A 14,199-nucleotide genomic window follows, 5' to 3' on the forward strand; every position below is an offset into this window, starting at 1 on the left:
GTGCATACAGCCATTGTGTCCATGGGCAAGACACTTCACCCACCTTCCCTGTGAAAGTGGTGTAAGCAGAATAGACCACAGGTAATGTTTGGCAGCCAAATGTGAGGAGAGAATTAAAAAAATCAAGAGATTGTAAAGCAACTTTGTCTGGAAAAAAACTGTATGGCTATAATATTATTTATTGTATGTGTAGTTTTTCTATTGTGTTGGTCAAAGATACAAATTTATTCTGCGTGAGTTAAGAACTATCTATCCATTTTAATGATATTTCTCATATATCCGTTTAATTTTAGCTTACAATGCTATACATTATAAACACAAGTAGAATGGCTGCTGTGCTGATGCTTGTCAAATTGCTTCATCACTGCTGATATATCATTTACCTCTTGTGTGTGGTCTGGCCCTACCTTTATAAAGTGGCTACATGAATGAGAGTTGAGAGGCTTACAGGATTAAAGCTTGTATTGTCTTTACACAAATCCTACATTTATTCTCGATCAGCAGACCTTAAAGACAGCCATGAAAAGGTGACACACAGCTTCAGATTTCATTGAGTTGCACTATCACTGAACTGGACCAGAGCGAGGTAGAGACCACACCAGGTGGAATACATGGACCCCCTTTTCACTGGAGGTGGTATAACATAAGTACTGGACAGGTTTAGGTACAACTAATCTCCTGTGTAAGGTTCACAAACACCTGACAACTGTGAAAACTGTTCTTTGTGAGTGAAAGTGAGAAGCATTGAAAGAATGTGAAGTGAATGGCTGTGTGTGCTGGTACTGTAACTAAAATACGTTCACTTTAGTCCCAAAGTTGTACAGATACACTCCACCCCTGTAATTTTATAGATTTAAAAACAGAAGAGATATCTTACTTATTCATTTTATGTACAGTACATGCTGTGGAAGGCGTATAGCTAAATGCATCATGGTATAAAGCAGCTAATTCCAAAGTCGGTTGTGCCAAGGCCCCCTATTGATCTGAAGATCACATAGAGCCCAGCTAATAATACTAGTATTTTACACTAAATGTAAAATATGTATGAAATTAAATTAAAAATAAAATAAAATATGTAATGTTTTCTCTTTATATTTATATGTAATAACAATGCATTCTTGTGGGCTTACTAATAGAAAGAAATATAAACAAATATCTTATGTAAAGTTAATTTAAAGCTCAATTTTCTTTCTTGCTTGTTGTGTGGACAACCTTAGGGGGCCTCCCAAGGGTCTCTGGACCCCACTTTGGGAACCACTGGTCTAAAGTTATGTTCTTGTCTAAAGTCTAGAGTTGTTTTATATGGCCTTTTGTTCTCCACTATTGCAATGGAGAACAAGGTTCTCCAAGGTTTAAAATGCTAAATATATTGATAGATAATCAGTTTCAGTTGAGTAGACAGGATAGTATTTTCTTGTCCATGTTTCATATTCTAATGAATACAGCACAGTTTTGGCACATGGTCTTGTGGTAGACAGCAAATGGCTTTTTTTATACCACTAGACAGAGGCCTGCATTGTTTGGGTACCGCAAATTACCTTCTTCTAATAGTTCTAATATAATAATATATGAAATTCTATGGTAGTATATAAGAATGCTGTATTGTCAATATTGCTAGAAAGTAAGTGGCTCAGACAATGATTTTATGGCCGATGTAGCATGTAATCAAATACCCCTGTGTTTTCTGACCTTAATTTAATGAAAACTAGGTTTAACATTATACACATTCACACACTCACGTTTGTTCTGCACAGTCTGTCTGGTGTTATCTCTCCCCCCACTCTCCCTCTTTATGGCCTGAGATTAGGTGCTTAATCCTGTAGATCTCAGAGTAAAAGCTACTCCTGAAGCCACAATAGATTTCCCCTGTCCTGCTGAAATAGAGGGGACAGACCGGGTCCCGATATGCATCTAAAACCCTCAACAGGGACATTGGCCCACACGCGTTGAGGGCAGCCACAGCACTTAACCAAGGACATGCATAAAGGATATTATATTACATATGTATTAGATGGGGACTATAAATAGCTTTGCACCATATTGAAGTAACATTATGAAGCTGTCACGTATGTCCCTACTGCACTTAACACCCACAGCAGTAACCACTTGATAGTCTTGAGGCCCATTACATGGATTTTAGTGTCTGAGCTAACTCCTAATGACAACACATGTGTTTGAGTGACCAGTCACCAGCAGATTTACTGGTTTATTGATTACAGGGTTAGGTCTTGTCTTGTGAAATGACTTAAATTTGAGCCATAAAGAGAATGGCACACTGACTGTATATGCAGGCTACATGTTGTAATATAGTGGTTAGAAGCTTGATGCACAGGAAGTAAAATAATTATCAATACTTTTGGTAAATATAATCAATTACAAATCCCAAGTAATATATTTTCTGTATAGTTCGGTAATGTGTGGAGGTAAATGAATACTAATTTATACATGGAATAAGGTATATTATTGAAGAAACTGCCCATTAAAAAGAAACTGGTTACCACATAATGTTAATATCTATCACCAAGCCTACATTATTTTACAGTGTATTTGTCTTGGCTGTACTTGTGTGGGGTGTTATGCTTAATATTTTACTTTGTAGTACTTAAAAACATTAATGGCTCATTCATTTCATCTTAATTTGAATTGATAAAGTAACTAAGATTATGCTGTCAAAACATCCCAATTTATATAGTAGTGAGAGGAGGTCTACATAAGAGTTTCTGTGAGTGTATGTGGATTAATAAGTGGCATATGACAGGCCTCACTGGACACGTGTCTTCTCAATCAAAATTGGTCAAATCATGATAAGTAGGTTTAGGTATAGTAATTGAAACTAGTGTAAAAATAGTCTATACAGTGCAGTCCCTTTAAATGTGAAAAGTGATGAGTTGATTTTGATGGATGTCATGTCCTTGCCTGTCCTCGTGAGCACACACACCTCCTCCTCCTCCTCCTCCTCCTCCTCCTCTTCTGTCTCTCTCATTCCTCCGCTGAGCAGCTCTCTTCGCTCGGCCTAACACTTCCACACACTCTTCTGTGCCAACCTCCAGACCTGGGAACTGCCGCCATGTTCACAAAGAAACTCATGTAAAGTGCGCAAGCGAAGATTATTCACCAGGAAACGAGACTGCACTGCCTTCAAAATAATACTTGACAAATGTGAGCTGTGATTGTTGCCTATCACATTATAAAATCGATAAAAAACGATTAATAGGATGGATATCAAACGTGGAAAATTTGGTTGGTAAAATTTTAATAAAACACACATGATATATCAGTGGTTGGCTGATAAAGCATGATATGGACATGAAGGAGAAAAATACCTGTGTTGGTAATGTGATGAATAACACTGTTTAGTCCTATGGCATAAGTCAAGGGTTGGCACTTATTTTTTCAGAGGGCTATTTTTGGATACAGACATGTGCAGACATGTGCCCAGGTTTGGCATAAGGGGTTGGCACCAGTCTATGTCTATTGTCACTAATCCACGTCACAAACAAGTACACTAGTCTACACGTTTATACCAATGGAGTGTCTTGCCCAAAGCTAATCTATAGGCGAATCTATACCAATATTGTGAATTGAATTGCCAAGTTACCTGGGCTATGTCTGTATTTTTCTCCTTAATGTAATTATAGCAAAGCAACTCAAATGCTTTACTTTGAGGGGTCTAACCGGATGTGTTGTATGAGGCGCACGCTGCCTTGCCGCTGCTTGGAGGAGGAGGATGACAGCTGAGCGGGTCGTGAAGGTGGAGCAGCGCAACCTCTCGCTTTAACCACATTTCTCCCAAACTCCTGCCTTCCTCCGGAGCTGCAGGACGTCTCACCGCGGGTCGCTCTCAGTCTCACCCCGCTGGAGCTGCTGTCCGCCCCGGGCCATAGCACTAAACAGCTGTTACCCATTGCGGATCTTTCGTGTCTTTTTTACGCGGAGAGAGCGGACCGTGTCTGGATGTGTTAGCTGCAGCAGAGGCAATAGTCTCGGCTTTTTCGCATGGCGTAGGCACCTTTTCACGGAGCAGGGTAGTCTTGGCGTTGGGAGGGACGGAGAGCGCCCTAAACATTAACTTGCAAACTTCAAACCCAATGTTACGCGCAAGAACGACATGATTGTGCAATAAGGAAGTGTGCTGGTCTGGGATACCACGGCATAGATAGACTAAACGGAACAAGTAACCAGACATTTCCTGCTTCAAACTCGACGAAAGACCAGAAAAAGACGGAATATATTTGTGTCTAGAGAGAGTGATTGGACACTGAAACACCTTCAAAATGACGGGCAGCAGCACCCCAGCGGACATGGTAAGTCCATTAACTTTATCGCTCTTTGGCATTTACGCACATCATTCACAAAACTGTGAAAGGCAGATCAGGTGTCTCCACTTTATTCACGACATTTCTAAAGCCTTGGCTGAATATTCCCAATGTAATCATGAATGGGAATTACGTCTTTTACGTCCGTCTTACGTCTTTGGGTTTACCTCTCTTGTGTGCCTTGTGAAATAGTAGATCAACGCTCAAGACGAATAGAGCGATTTTTTTCTGGTTTGGCTCTGTGGGCTTTGTAGTCAGTAAAATGTCAAATACACTGGTTGTCAAGTCATTTTATAGCCCTGTCGTAAACTGGCCACTTATCAGTTAGATGGTCAAAGGGGCAGAAAGTAGTAAGTGCACTCTATAATGTAATGTCCATGGCCATTTGGAAAATATAATCACCCATCATAAACCTTGCTTGACAATAATAATATTATCAGACAGCTATGACACAGGTGTATAGAAATGCAGATACTAAAATGGTTATATTATATTATAATGGCAGAGAGAGAGAGAGAGAGTTTGTGGTGTTAGTTAGTAGCTTAAATGAAAACTTCAGATATGGCTAATCATTGTCAACTCATAGGATGTGTGATTTTTACATTAAAATATGTCTATGTCCACAGTAGCTGTTAACTATTTGAAAATATTGTAATGACAACAGAAAGTCAAACTTTCATATGCCCAGAATGTCATAAAATCATAAATCATATTGAGAAACACAGCTGTGTACATGGAATATATTCAAATAGGCTACCTCTATTTGCGGACACTTGAGGTGCACTCATAGTTACATACGAACCACATCAAAATAGGACTGCAAAACTGGGACTAAATTTGAAACTAAACCTGGACTAGAGCAGGACTAAACAAGGACTTGGATTGGAGTCTTCATTTTAACTGGGTTCAAATCCAGTGTGAATGCACTGTAGGTCGTTTTTCAAATTTAAAATCTCTTGTTTTGCTCAGTCTATAAAAACACTATCCAGCTTAACTGAAGAAAACATAGCATCAATAGTGTAGCATCAGTATATTTTCTCATTCACATCTTAACACAATGATACTCTTATTTCCTGATAACTGATCAAAGCACTTCCTTGCCAATGCTTTGTGCAACCCTTTTTAATGAAACCACACACAGTTAGACTCACACAGTACTCTCTCTTCTCAACTCTAACCTCCGCAGCTCTATTTGACCTACTGTATATTTTATGCTGACATTTTGCTACCCCCCAGCAGTTGGATGGTTCGAAACAGAAAGCAGACTTTAGACAGCAGACTATAGGAGCGTATAAGTGCTCTTTTTGCTTGGCTTTTAATGCTACAGTCTCTGCTAATTGCACACTGCTACAACCCCATTATGTCATAGTCACTGATGTAGAGGTGCATTAGAGGTTGCCAGGCTGCGATCTTCGACTCAGAACAAGTCTTTGAGAGGTAGTGGCTGTTATTTCTCCTGAAACACATTAAGATTATTGCCTTTGTCATGAACTCATCCTTTTTTTTTACAAATAATCAAGAAGTTTGGTCCAGTATACAGAATAAGGTATGACTAGTCCTAGATGGTGCTGTCTAGGAGTATGATAATATTATAGTACACATAGTAATAGTACCTGCAATGTTGCAAATCTAGTCATCGTAACTATCTAAATTATTGTGATCATTACAAGAAACTCCACTATATGACTGTACATTTTCTCTTCTTTCTTGGAAGTTGTAAAGACTTAGAGAATTAGATGAGCAAATAATAATTCCTGCCTTGTGCAATACAAGCAGCCAATGACTTAATATCCAGTGGCAGTAGTAAGACAAACGTTTTTGGAGTGAATGTGTTTGCTACTCAAATGTTATGTTCTCAAATAATTGCTTGTGTCAAATATTGTTGTTTACATTTATGTATGATATCATACTTCTAATTAAGAGCAAGAGATAGAATTCCCTATTGATTACATGGCTCTCCAAAATATCTAAATGGAAATTCTCAAGTGCTGAACCTGTACATCAAAAGCTCTTCCCACCGTTACAATTCTGTTCTTTTGGTTTGTACCTCACTGCGACTTCCTGTTCCTGGTGGCATTATCATGACTTCCTGAGGCATAAAGAGAGTGTTGTTCAAGGATCAGCCATGGGTCTGTGAGAGACGATCCCGGTGTGGACTGACAAATGATGGGCTTTTCATCCTCTCCATCTTTACATCCAAATGAGTTCTTGGAGCAATCATGTATAATGACAGACACCAAAATACCCACAAGGGCTTGATACCTGATTAAACCACAATACTCTAACCAATGAGAAAATATCAAACATAATGCAGATGTAGAGTTAATGGGGTAGTTATATAGTATACCAAAAACCAGCAATGTTGTTTCGTTAGAAAAGAGTGCACTAAGAAACAATAGGAAGAGCTGAGAGCATTGAAATAAGAGGGAGCGTTTCACCTTTTTCAACAGATATTGTTAGATTTCGATGGTTTGGGCACATGTTGCAAGGCAGGAGGTCTACAAGACCACATAGAACAGTTAGTTGGTGTGACAGTAGAAAATGCATATCATGGCCATATTGCCTATGCCCACATGCTTCTAGTGTCTAACAATAGCACATTTCTGCCCATCTCTATGGATTATGCTGTAAGATACACTTCTTTTACTATAAATCTCTGTTACTATATGTGGAGATACATAAACGTAATCTGGTTATATGTTATACATTATATTGTCATAATGGATTCTGTGCTACTACTACTATTGGTGGGTGTTTTGAAGTCTAAATTTAGTCATGGTTTAATAAATTTAGACTTAAAATGTCCTATTTATTCTTTATGTAGTTATAGTTTAAACCTCTTTGAGTTCATTCAGTAGAACTGGGCCATATGATATTGCTCAGAATAAATTGTTGTTTGTTTTGGGGTGATGGGAAACTCTAATATTGTTATATAATTTGCATGCACACTGCAGCTTCTACTAACGGCTGCTTATAGCCTGACTGTAGAAGCTCTGCAGATGCTGAAGACACTTATAGTTGTAGTGTCATATCATTAATACAATTCTTCCCATTCATATAGTGATAAGTTTTACACCATATCACCTTGTCCTATTCAAAAGCTCAATATTTGTATTGTTTGGTGCTTTTTGGTATTTTAAGCCTACTGGACTAGACCACTAGACTATGCTATTTAATCAATATCTCAACTTTAAATGTCCCTTTAGACTCCAATATGTCGTTATTACAACATCTTTCATTTTCCGTCCAACCTTAAAGTTCCCGGGAGCAAAGTAATAACAATTCCCATGAAGTGCTAACTCGAAAGGCCTTATTTTCTTAAAGGTTCCTGTCTATTCTCCGTGTTGATGTAATTGACAAGCCTCCAGCGGAAACATAAAGGTCACCATCTGCACAAAGAGAGGAGAAGACGCTCACATCTTTTCTAGAGTGAAAATAGTCTGAGGTTTTTTATTGTGGCTTACCTCGATCCATACGTTAAACAGCTCCTCATGTGAGAGCAGGAAGTATCCTTTTCTCTGATGTCGGCAATAAACTCGTCCAGTGAGGCAGAAACAAGCTGCAGATGCACATTCAGTGGTCTTTTAATGCGACATGGAGAGCTTCCGTCTTTGTTTCATGTTCCTTGGTCAGTTTGTATAGAAAGAAGATATAAACATACATGCTCACAGAATAATTGTAAACACTGATGTAAGTCTATGTTTAGAGACTCTTTCATATGGCCTTTGTACAAACATATAGTTGTTTCCAAAACACATTTCTCCACATAATGTAGCTTTACTTGACAAGGCAGTTATAACATGAAAATGGGGAGAGCGAGGGGAGAGACATCCAGTAAACGTATCATGGCCGGGAAGTGAACCCACTACGCTGAGGTGGTAAAAACACAACTAGCATAAAGACCTGTATAGAGGGAGAGCTGGAGTAGGAGGAGAGTGCCACGCTGCTGCCAAACATTGTGGGTGAATGAATGTGTGCGAAAGAAAAGCCCCCAGACCAGTCATGCCTCTCAAGACTGGAGGATGGGATTTGTGTCTTTCTTTGGTGGAAAAAAAGGAGACAGAATTGTGGGGGGTACGGGGAAAGGGTAAATGACCACAGGCAAAACTTATACAAGTGCTGACAGCGCCAAAATGGTCCCCCATGGCAGTTGTAAATCTAAATTCAAATCTTAAATAATGGAATAAAAAAAGATAAGGTGGTGCAGAAACAGAGGAGCTAAGAGTGTCATTATCAAACACAGTGAGGGCTGATATGTCCCTACGCAGTCGGACAGGTGCGCTTTTACAACACTTAGATTTTAGGAGATAGACTCAACAAAGGACTGTCAGAACCAGAGACAGATCAGATCAAATGGATTGAGAAATACATATTTATAAGCGAGAGAAGATGGAGAAAGTGCTGTGTTTTTACTTAAATTCCTTGGGATAAATTGTGAAAGTTTTGCATATGATAATGTTTGCTGGATTATTTATTCTGGTCTTGTTTTGCAAGCGTACACAAGCAATATACAAAATGATTACATCAAATTAAAAACTTTCTTGAAAAGGAGTCTTTGAACTCCTGTAAGGACTGCAAAATTAATTGGCAATTTGAAAGGCAATACAACTTTCATTTGCTAATGAAATGAAATGTCCTTGCCTAATTTTTTATTTGACCATAGTTCAGTTTTTCTCTCAAATGTTATTGCATCTATATTGGTTTAAAATGTGCAAGTAATTGATTCTTGATTTCAAAACATACATTGTAAGTACAATCCTAATAAATGTCAGAAAAAATTGATTTGATAAGCTCCATATAAGCTTGTTTAAATGCCTCTATCAATGTAATACTGTGTGTGAGTGCATTATTTAATTGAATTGTTGTCTACTAGTAGATCTTATCGGTTGACTCTTTGGTTGAGTCTTCATTTGCATGGCTCTGAGCTGTGTGTGGCTAATTAACATCTCTGCGCCTGTCAAAGTCGCAGTTCATTTAAGCACCTCCTGGGACTTTCAGAGGCACGCCCACACAGGAGTCAGAGGTGAAAGGTCAGGGGTCATGCTGCCTGCTGTCCCAGGACAATGGGGGGCAGCGGGGGATGCCTTTGGGTTTGACGTGTCGGTGGACCGGAGCTCAGCAGATCTCACAGAGGAGCAGGATGGAGCCGAAGATGGATCTGACTGAGGAGGGGGTGAGAACTAGGCTATTATAAAGAGGTCTATATAGGCAGAGGTGGAGGGTAACTTTTCTCTATTGTGATTTAAATTAAGTGTGTCTTTTAAAAGAGATTTTGATTTGAAATATTTTTAGTTTTACCCAATAATAATTTAACTTGATGTCAATGTACAAAAATGATTTCTGTAAGACTAAAGATCAGGAGCATTGTTTTGAATCTCCAAATATTTGCTCCAGTAGTAATGGTAGTTGTAGCAGTCGTAGTAGCCGTAGTAGTCATAGCTGGAGCTGTGTAAGAAGTCCAGATGGTTGCAAGGTGCACCATGTATTATGTAACTTATGGTACAGCTCACTGCACAACTATAACTAAATAACTAAAGCAGGACAAGAACAGGAGTCTGACCTAGGGGTGTGCAAAAATATCGGAATATCGATATATCGTACCGTTTAATGTGATGATACAGTATCGATATCGTGGGCTACTGTATCGATATATCAGCAAGAGTATTTTTACGTGTGTTTTACTAAATTATTTTGTTACAGTGCTACAGTTTTGTGGCTTGTGGAGTGAAAGGAAACTCATTTATGCAGTACATTTGACATTTTCACTGTTTTGATGATTAAAATGTTTGTGTTTCATATGAACTTTGCACAAGAAGTGGTTTAACAAAGACATTAGTATACAGCCATGATTTAGACTTTATTTTTTATTGAACCGTATCGAATCGATTTGAAATATAACGTATCAAATCAAAAGTGCACTGTATCAAGATATGTATCGTATCATGGCCTGTGTATCGAGGTATGTATCGTATCGGCTAGGGATGGGCATGATTAGTCGATTAATCGATAATTGATCACTAAGAATTTCATCGATTACGTTAATTTTAATCGACAAACCGAATGTAGGTTGCTGTGCGTAGCGTGACCAAACGGGTCCGTACATGTAGCTCTCTGCACGCAGAAGGAGCGAGCAGACACAGACAGTCGTTCAGCCTGCAACGTACTGAAGCACAAATGCGTATTTAACGATGACTTCTACAAGAAATTCCACGCTTTCCGTTGCGTTCGGGACAAGTGTGAGGCCATGTGCACAGTGTATAAAGCAGGAACATATGTTGGTGAGAAGCTTTGCCAGGTGAGAGTCGCGCAATGTCGATGACGAGTCCCCACCTCCCACCTCCCGTACGGTGTCCTGGTTTTGACAAACGCAAATATGATCACACTAACCTGTGCTCCATTGAGTCATGTCTTTTAATCCGACAGAAATTGACTGCATCAGCACACAAGAGCTGTAGTTTTATCTTCGCTGAGTTTATGCAAATTAGTGATGCAGTTTTAAGTTTCGTTTCTGTGAGAGTTGCGCAAAACTGAATTAAACACATTATAATGTCAAACGGGCTGATGTGGCTCTAGAGTGGTTACGGTTTATATGTCGTAAAGTTGAATTTATTTATGCAGATTAGTAGTGCAGATAGTAATAATAATGATGATCATTTTAATATAAAAAAGTTAATGATTTATTGATAATCGATCGTTAATTCTTCCGACGATCGATTAAGAAAATTTCATCGAATGCCCATCCCTAGTATCGGCAACTTCTTAATGATACCCAGCCCTAGTCTGGCCATGGCTGACAAGAAACAGTCCTATTTTGATTCTCTATTCGTTGTGATTTTCCCCCCTTTAAGTCTGACTTAATTGGACTCAAACCAGGCCCAAACCAGGACCAAAACCGGGACCAAACCAGAGCATGCACACATACCCATCTGTTGCTACCGGCCTTGCACGTGGCAGTGGTATTTTATCCAACCTTTTCCCCCTGTTGCTTCACATCTCCTGTTGAAGCCCCTGCTCCCTTACAGTGCTGTGGAGCCATGTGTTGTGAGTCAGCCTTACATCATGTTCACGCTCCCTGGTCTGATGCATGGGCCCTGACACTGTCACATGGGACGCTCCTCTCTCTGAAGGTAGACGAAGCGAGAACCCGCTTCCCCTTCAGGATGTCGTGACAGGACCCGGAGATGCTGACAAAGTGCACTGCATGCTACAGCTCAACACAGAAGAATAGATCTGTTTTTCATAGAAACGTTGCACAATATATATATTTTGCAATTCAGCTATTCACTATATGACAAGTCTTGGCTTTGTAGCAACACTTCTTGGTGAGGTGTCCATATATAGTAAAAACACATTTAGATCTTTTTCGGTCTTTTTCGGAGACTTCTTTTTTGTCACCTTTTTGCAATAAATGCCATATTGTTCATGGATGTTAAATGCTATGAGATGTAATTTGTCTATTGATTTGGTATTGATTATGTCAGATGCTCTTCCTGACATCTCCCACATTTATCCAAGCTTGGGACAGCACGGTTTAATCTTTTATCAATTTCCAAAGCAATTACTTTTAAAGATGCACTATGTACGTTAGGCATATTTGTATCCACCTCTTGCTTGCTTGTTTCCATGGAATACATATGGATTTGCCTGTAATGTTCCAGAGTATGGCATTAAACTTATCTATCTCAGCAGCCACATTGCACAGAGCTCCTCCTATGAGTTTCCCTGATGTCTCAGAAACAGCAGTGACTGAGTGGAGAAGATTGTGTTTTCATTGGCAACTGCTGGTTCGGGGCTGCTCTGTCAATAGCGACGGGCAGAGGTCCTGTGTGATTGTGTAGTGCTAATTCAATTGTATCGATGCGTGTCTGCAGCACCAACGGGAAGTCCTATTGAGAAGCTGTCAACCATTGATTTCTTATGTAACACTCGCTTACATTCGGCCCTTTGTTCAGGCGCTGCTCAATGTGACATGTGCAACTTGAATGACAATTGGGAGTCACACCAGTACAACAACACCATACCTTGTTTATTGAAATCACTTAATATGATTCAGGGATACAGTAATGGGGCTTTTAAAGGACCCATATTACACAATTTTCTAATCTGATGTTCTGATCTGATGTTATAATGTTGTTTTATCATCACAAACATACCTGGAGTTGTTTTGTTTCATTCACACTTGTTAAGCTCACAAACCCTGCAGATTTAAGCTGAGTTCCTCTTTTAAACAGAAAACACTCTGTTCCACCTTGTGATGTCATGTGGTACTACAGGAAGTGCTCCAGTATTTAAACTTCATACATCCTCTTTAGAATCATTTCTTATGTTTTTGACGAGGTAACAACATTATAGCATCACTAAAAGCTCACAAGAGTCAATTTTGAGTAATATAGGACCTATAGGACCTTAAGCTGAGCAACTAAGCCGTAGTGATAAAATATTAGTTCATATACAGACTTACCATAGTGAATTCACTCCCTAGACTTTGCCAGGTGCCATACTGAAAGAGCTTGGATTAAAGGTAACTCTAGACAACTGCAGACTTACCAGAAAATGCATTTGGTTCATGTTATTATGTTCAGTTCTGTAACTATTTCATAGTGGGACCCATGCTTTCAAAATGATTCACGTGTGCAGTGATAAAACCTGTATCAAATCAAAATCACAATCAATCAATGTAAGGAAAACCTATAGATTTTTATATGAACCAACCCAAGTTGTAATTAAACAGTCGCAGACATTCAGAAAAACAATGAATCCTTCTCTATCCTCCAGTAAAAATAAAAGATAAACCTCTAAAGTGAAAGAAAGAAAGCTTTAATAACACACGACTTTAGCCACAATAAAAACACCAGTTTCTATATTTCCTGAATGTGATGACGTCAATATGCGACTTAGTTACACATTCTTTCAATCTGAATTTCCTATATTTAATTTTTTATGTTATGCTGTGGTTTCTTTGTACAGAGAATTTATTTTGATTCCCAACGCTGGATATAAAAGTAAGTGCAAAACTTGTTTCCATGTTTCCACTGAACATTTTTTCCGAGCTTATGTCCCATGTGGTCTTGTGGAAAGGGTGTAGCCTAGATAAATAACATTTGTACCCCACCTGGTTCACTCTTTTGTTGTTTCTGATCTGCTTAGCGTACAGAAGTGGAGTGGTTTGGTCCTTAGTGAGAGGTTTATTGAGAAAGGCCTATTTGTTGGACTGAAGCTTTTGGAAAATCCCCCTCTGTGTCTGCAGCCGTCAGCGCTGGCAGGTACCTCTCCACTCGGGACAGGAATGTGTTTAACTTTGGGCTCCTGGTAGAGAAACTATTGATTCATCTCCAAACTCCTTCAACAGCGCTTACACACATCTTCAACATCTTAGTACCCCATCGTCTCCCACAATAACTACCTCTTATTTTATTCCATTTAACTTCGCAGATGGGTAGACCTCACCCAGCTGTTTTGCCATAACATATATATAGCCTACTGTATGTATGTGTCTTGGGGCTGAACTATTTGGGGAAAATATTTTATTGTGATTGTTGTGACAAGCATTGCAATTACAATTTAGATTTGTGATTATATTTTAACATATCTAGCACTGGCATTTGACAGGAAACACAAACTGCTAAACTAATCCAAGAATCTCATGCATTTCAAAACATGTTTGTTTTCTGAACTACTAGGGATGCATCGATACTGGCATCGGGTGTCCGTTCCAACTGAGGTCCTGGTTGGATTCTTTACTGACTGATATAGGCCTGGACGTCTCATGATGCTTAAACTTTCATTCATACAAAGCTGTTCAGTAGTTACTTGGAGGTTAAATAAGTTACATGACACAATCGGATACATTTTTGTTATAAGTTAACTGTGTTATGAGAAAAAA

The 14,199-nt window shown here is 39.0% G+C and overlaps 1 protein-coding gene across 1 annotated transcript in view; it reads left to right on the plus strand.

The window, feature by feature from the left end:
- The first annotated feature begins 3,735 nt into the window (after positions 1–3,735).
- ubl3a (ubiquitin-like 3a) overlaps positions 3,736–14,199 on the plus strand; it is a 48,682-nt gene continuing 38,218 nt past the window's right edge. Inside the window, exon 1 of the mRNA XM_020922890.2 lies at positions 3,736–4,304. Coding sequence (XP_020778549.1) covers positions 4,275–4,304 — 30 coding nt within the window. The 5' untranslated portion in view covers positions 3,736–4,274. The remainder of the gene's footprint in view (positions 4,305–14,199) is intronic.

This window comes from Boleophthalmus pectinirostris, unplaced genomic scaffold, assembly GCF_026225935.1.
Source record: "Boleophthalmus pectinirostris isolate CB_2022bp ecotype Guang Dong unplaced genomic scaffold, ASM2622593v1 HiC_scaffold_12, whole genome shotgun sequence".
NCBI lineage: Eukaryota > Metazoa > Chordata > Actinopteri > Gobiiformes > Gobiidae > Boleophthalmus > Boleophthalmus pectinirostris.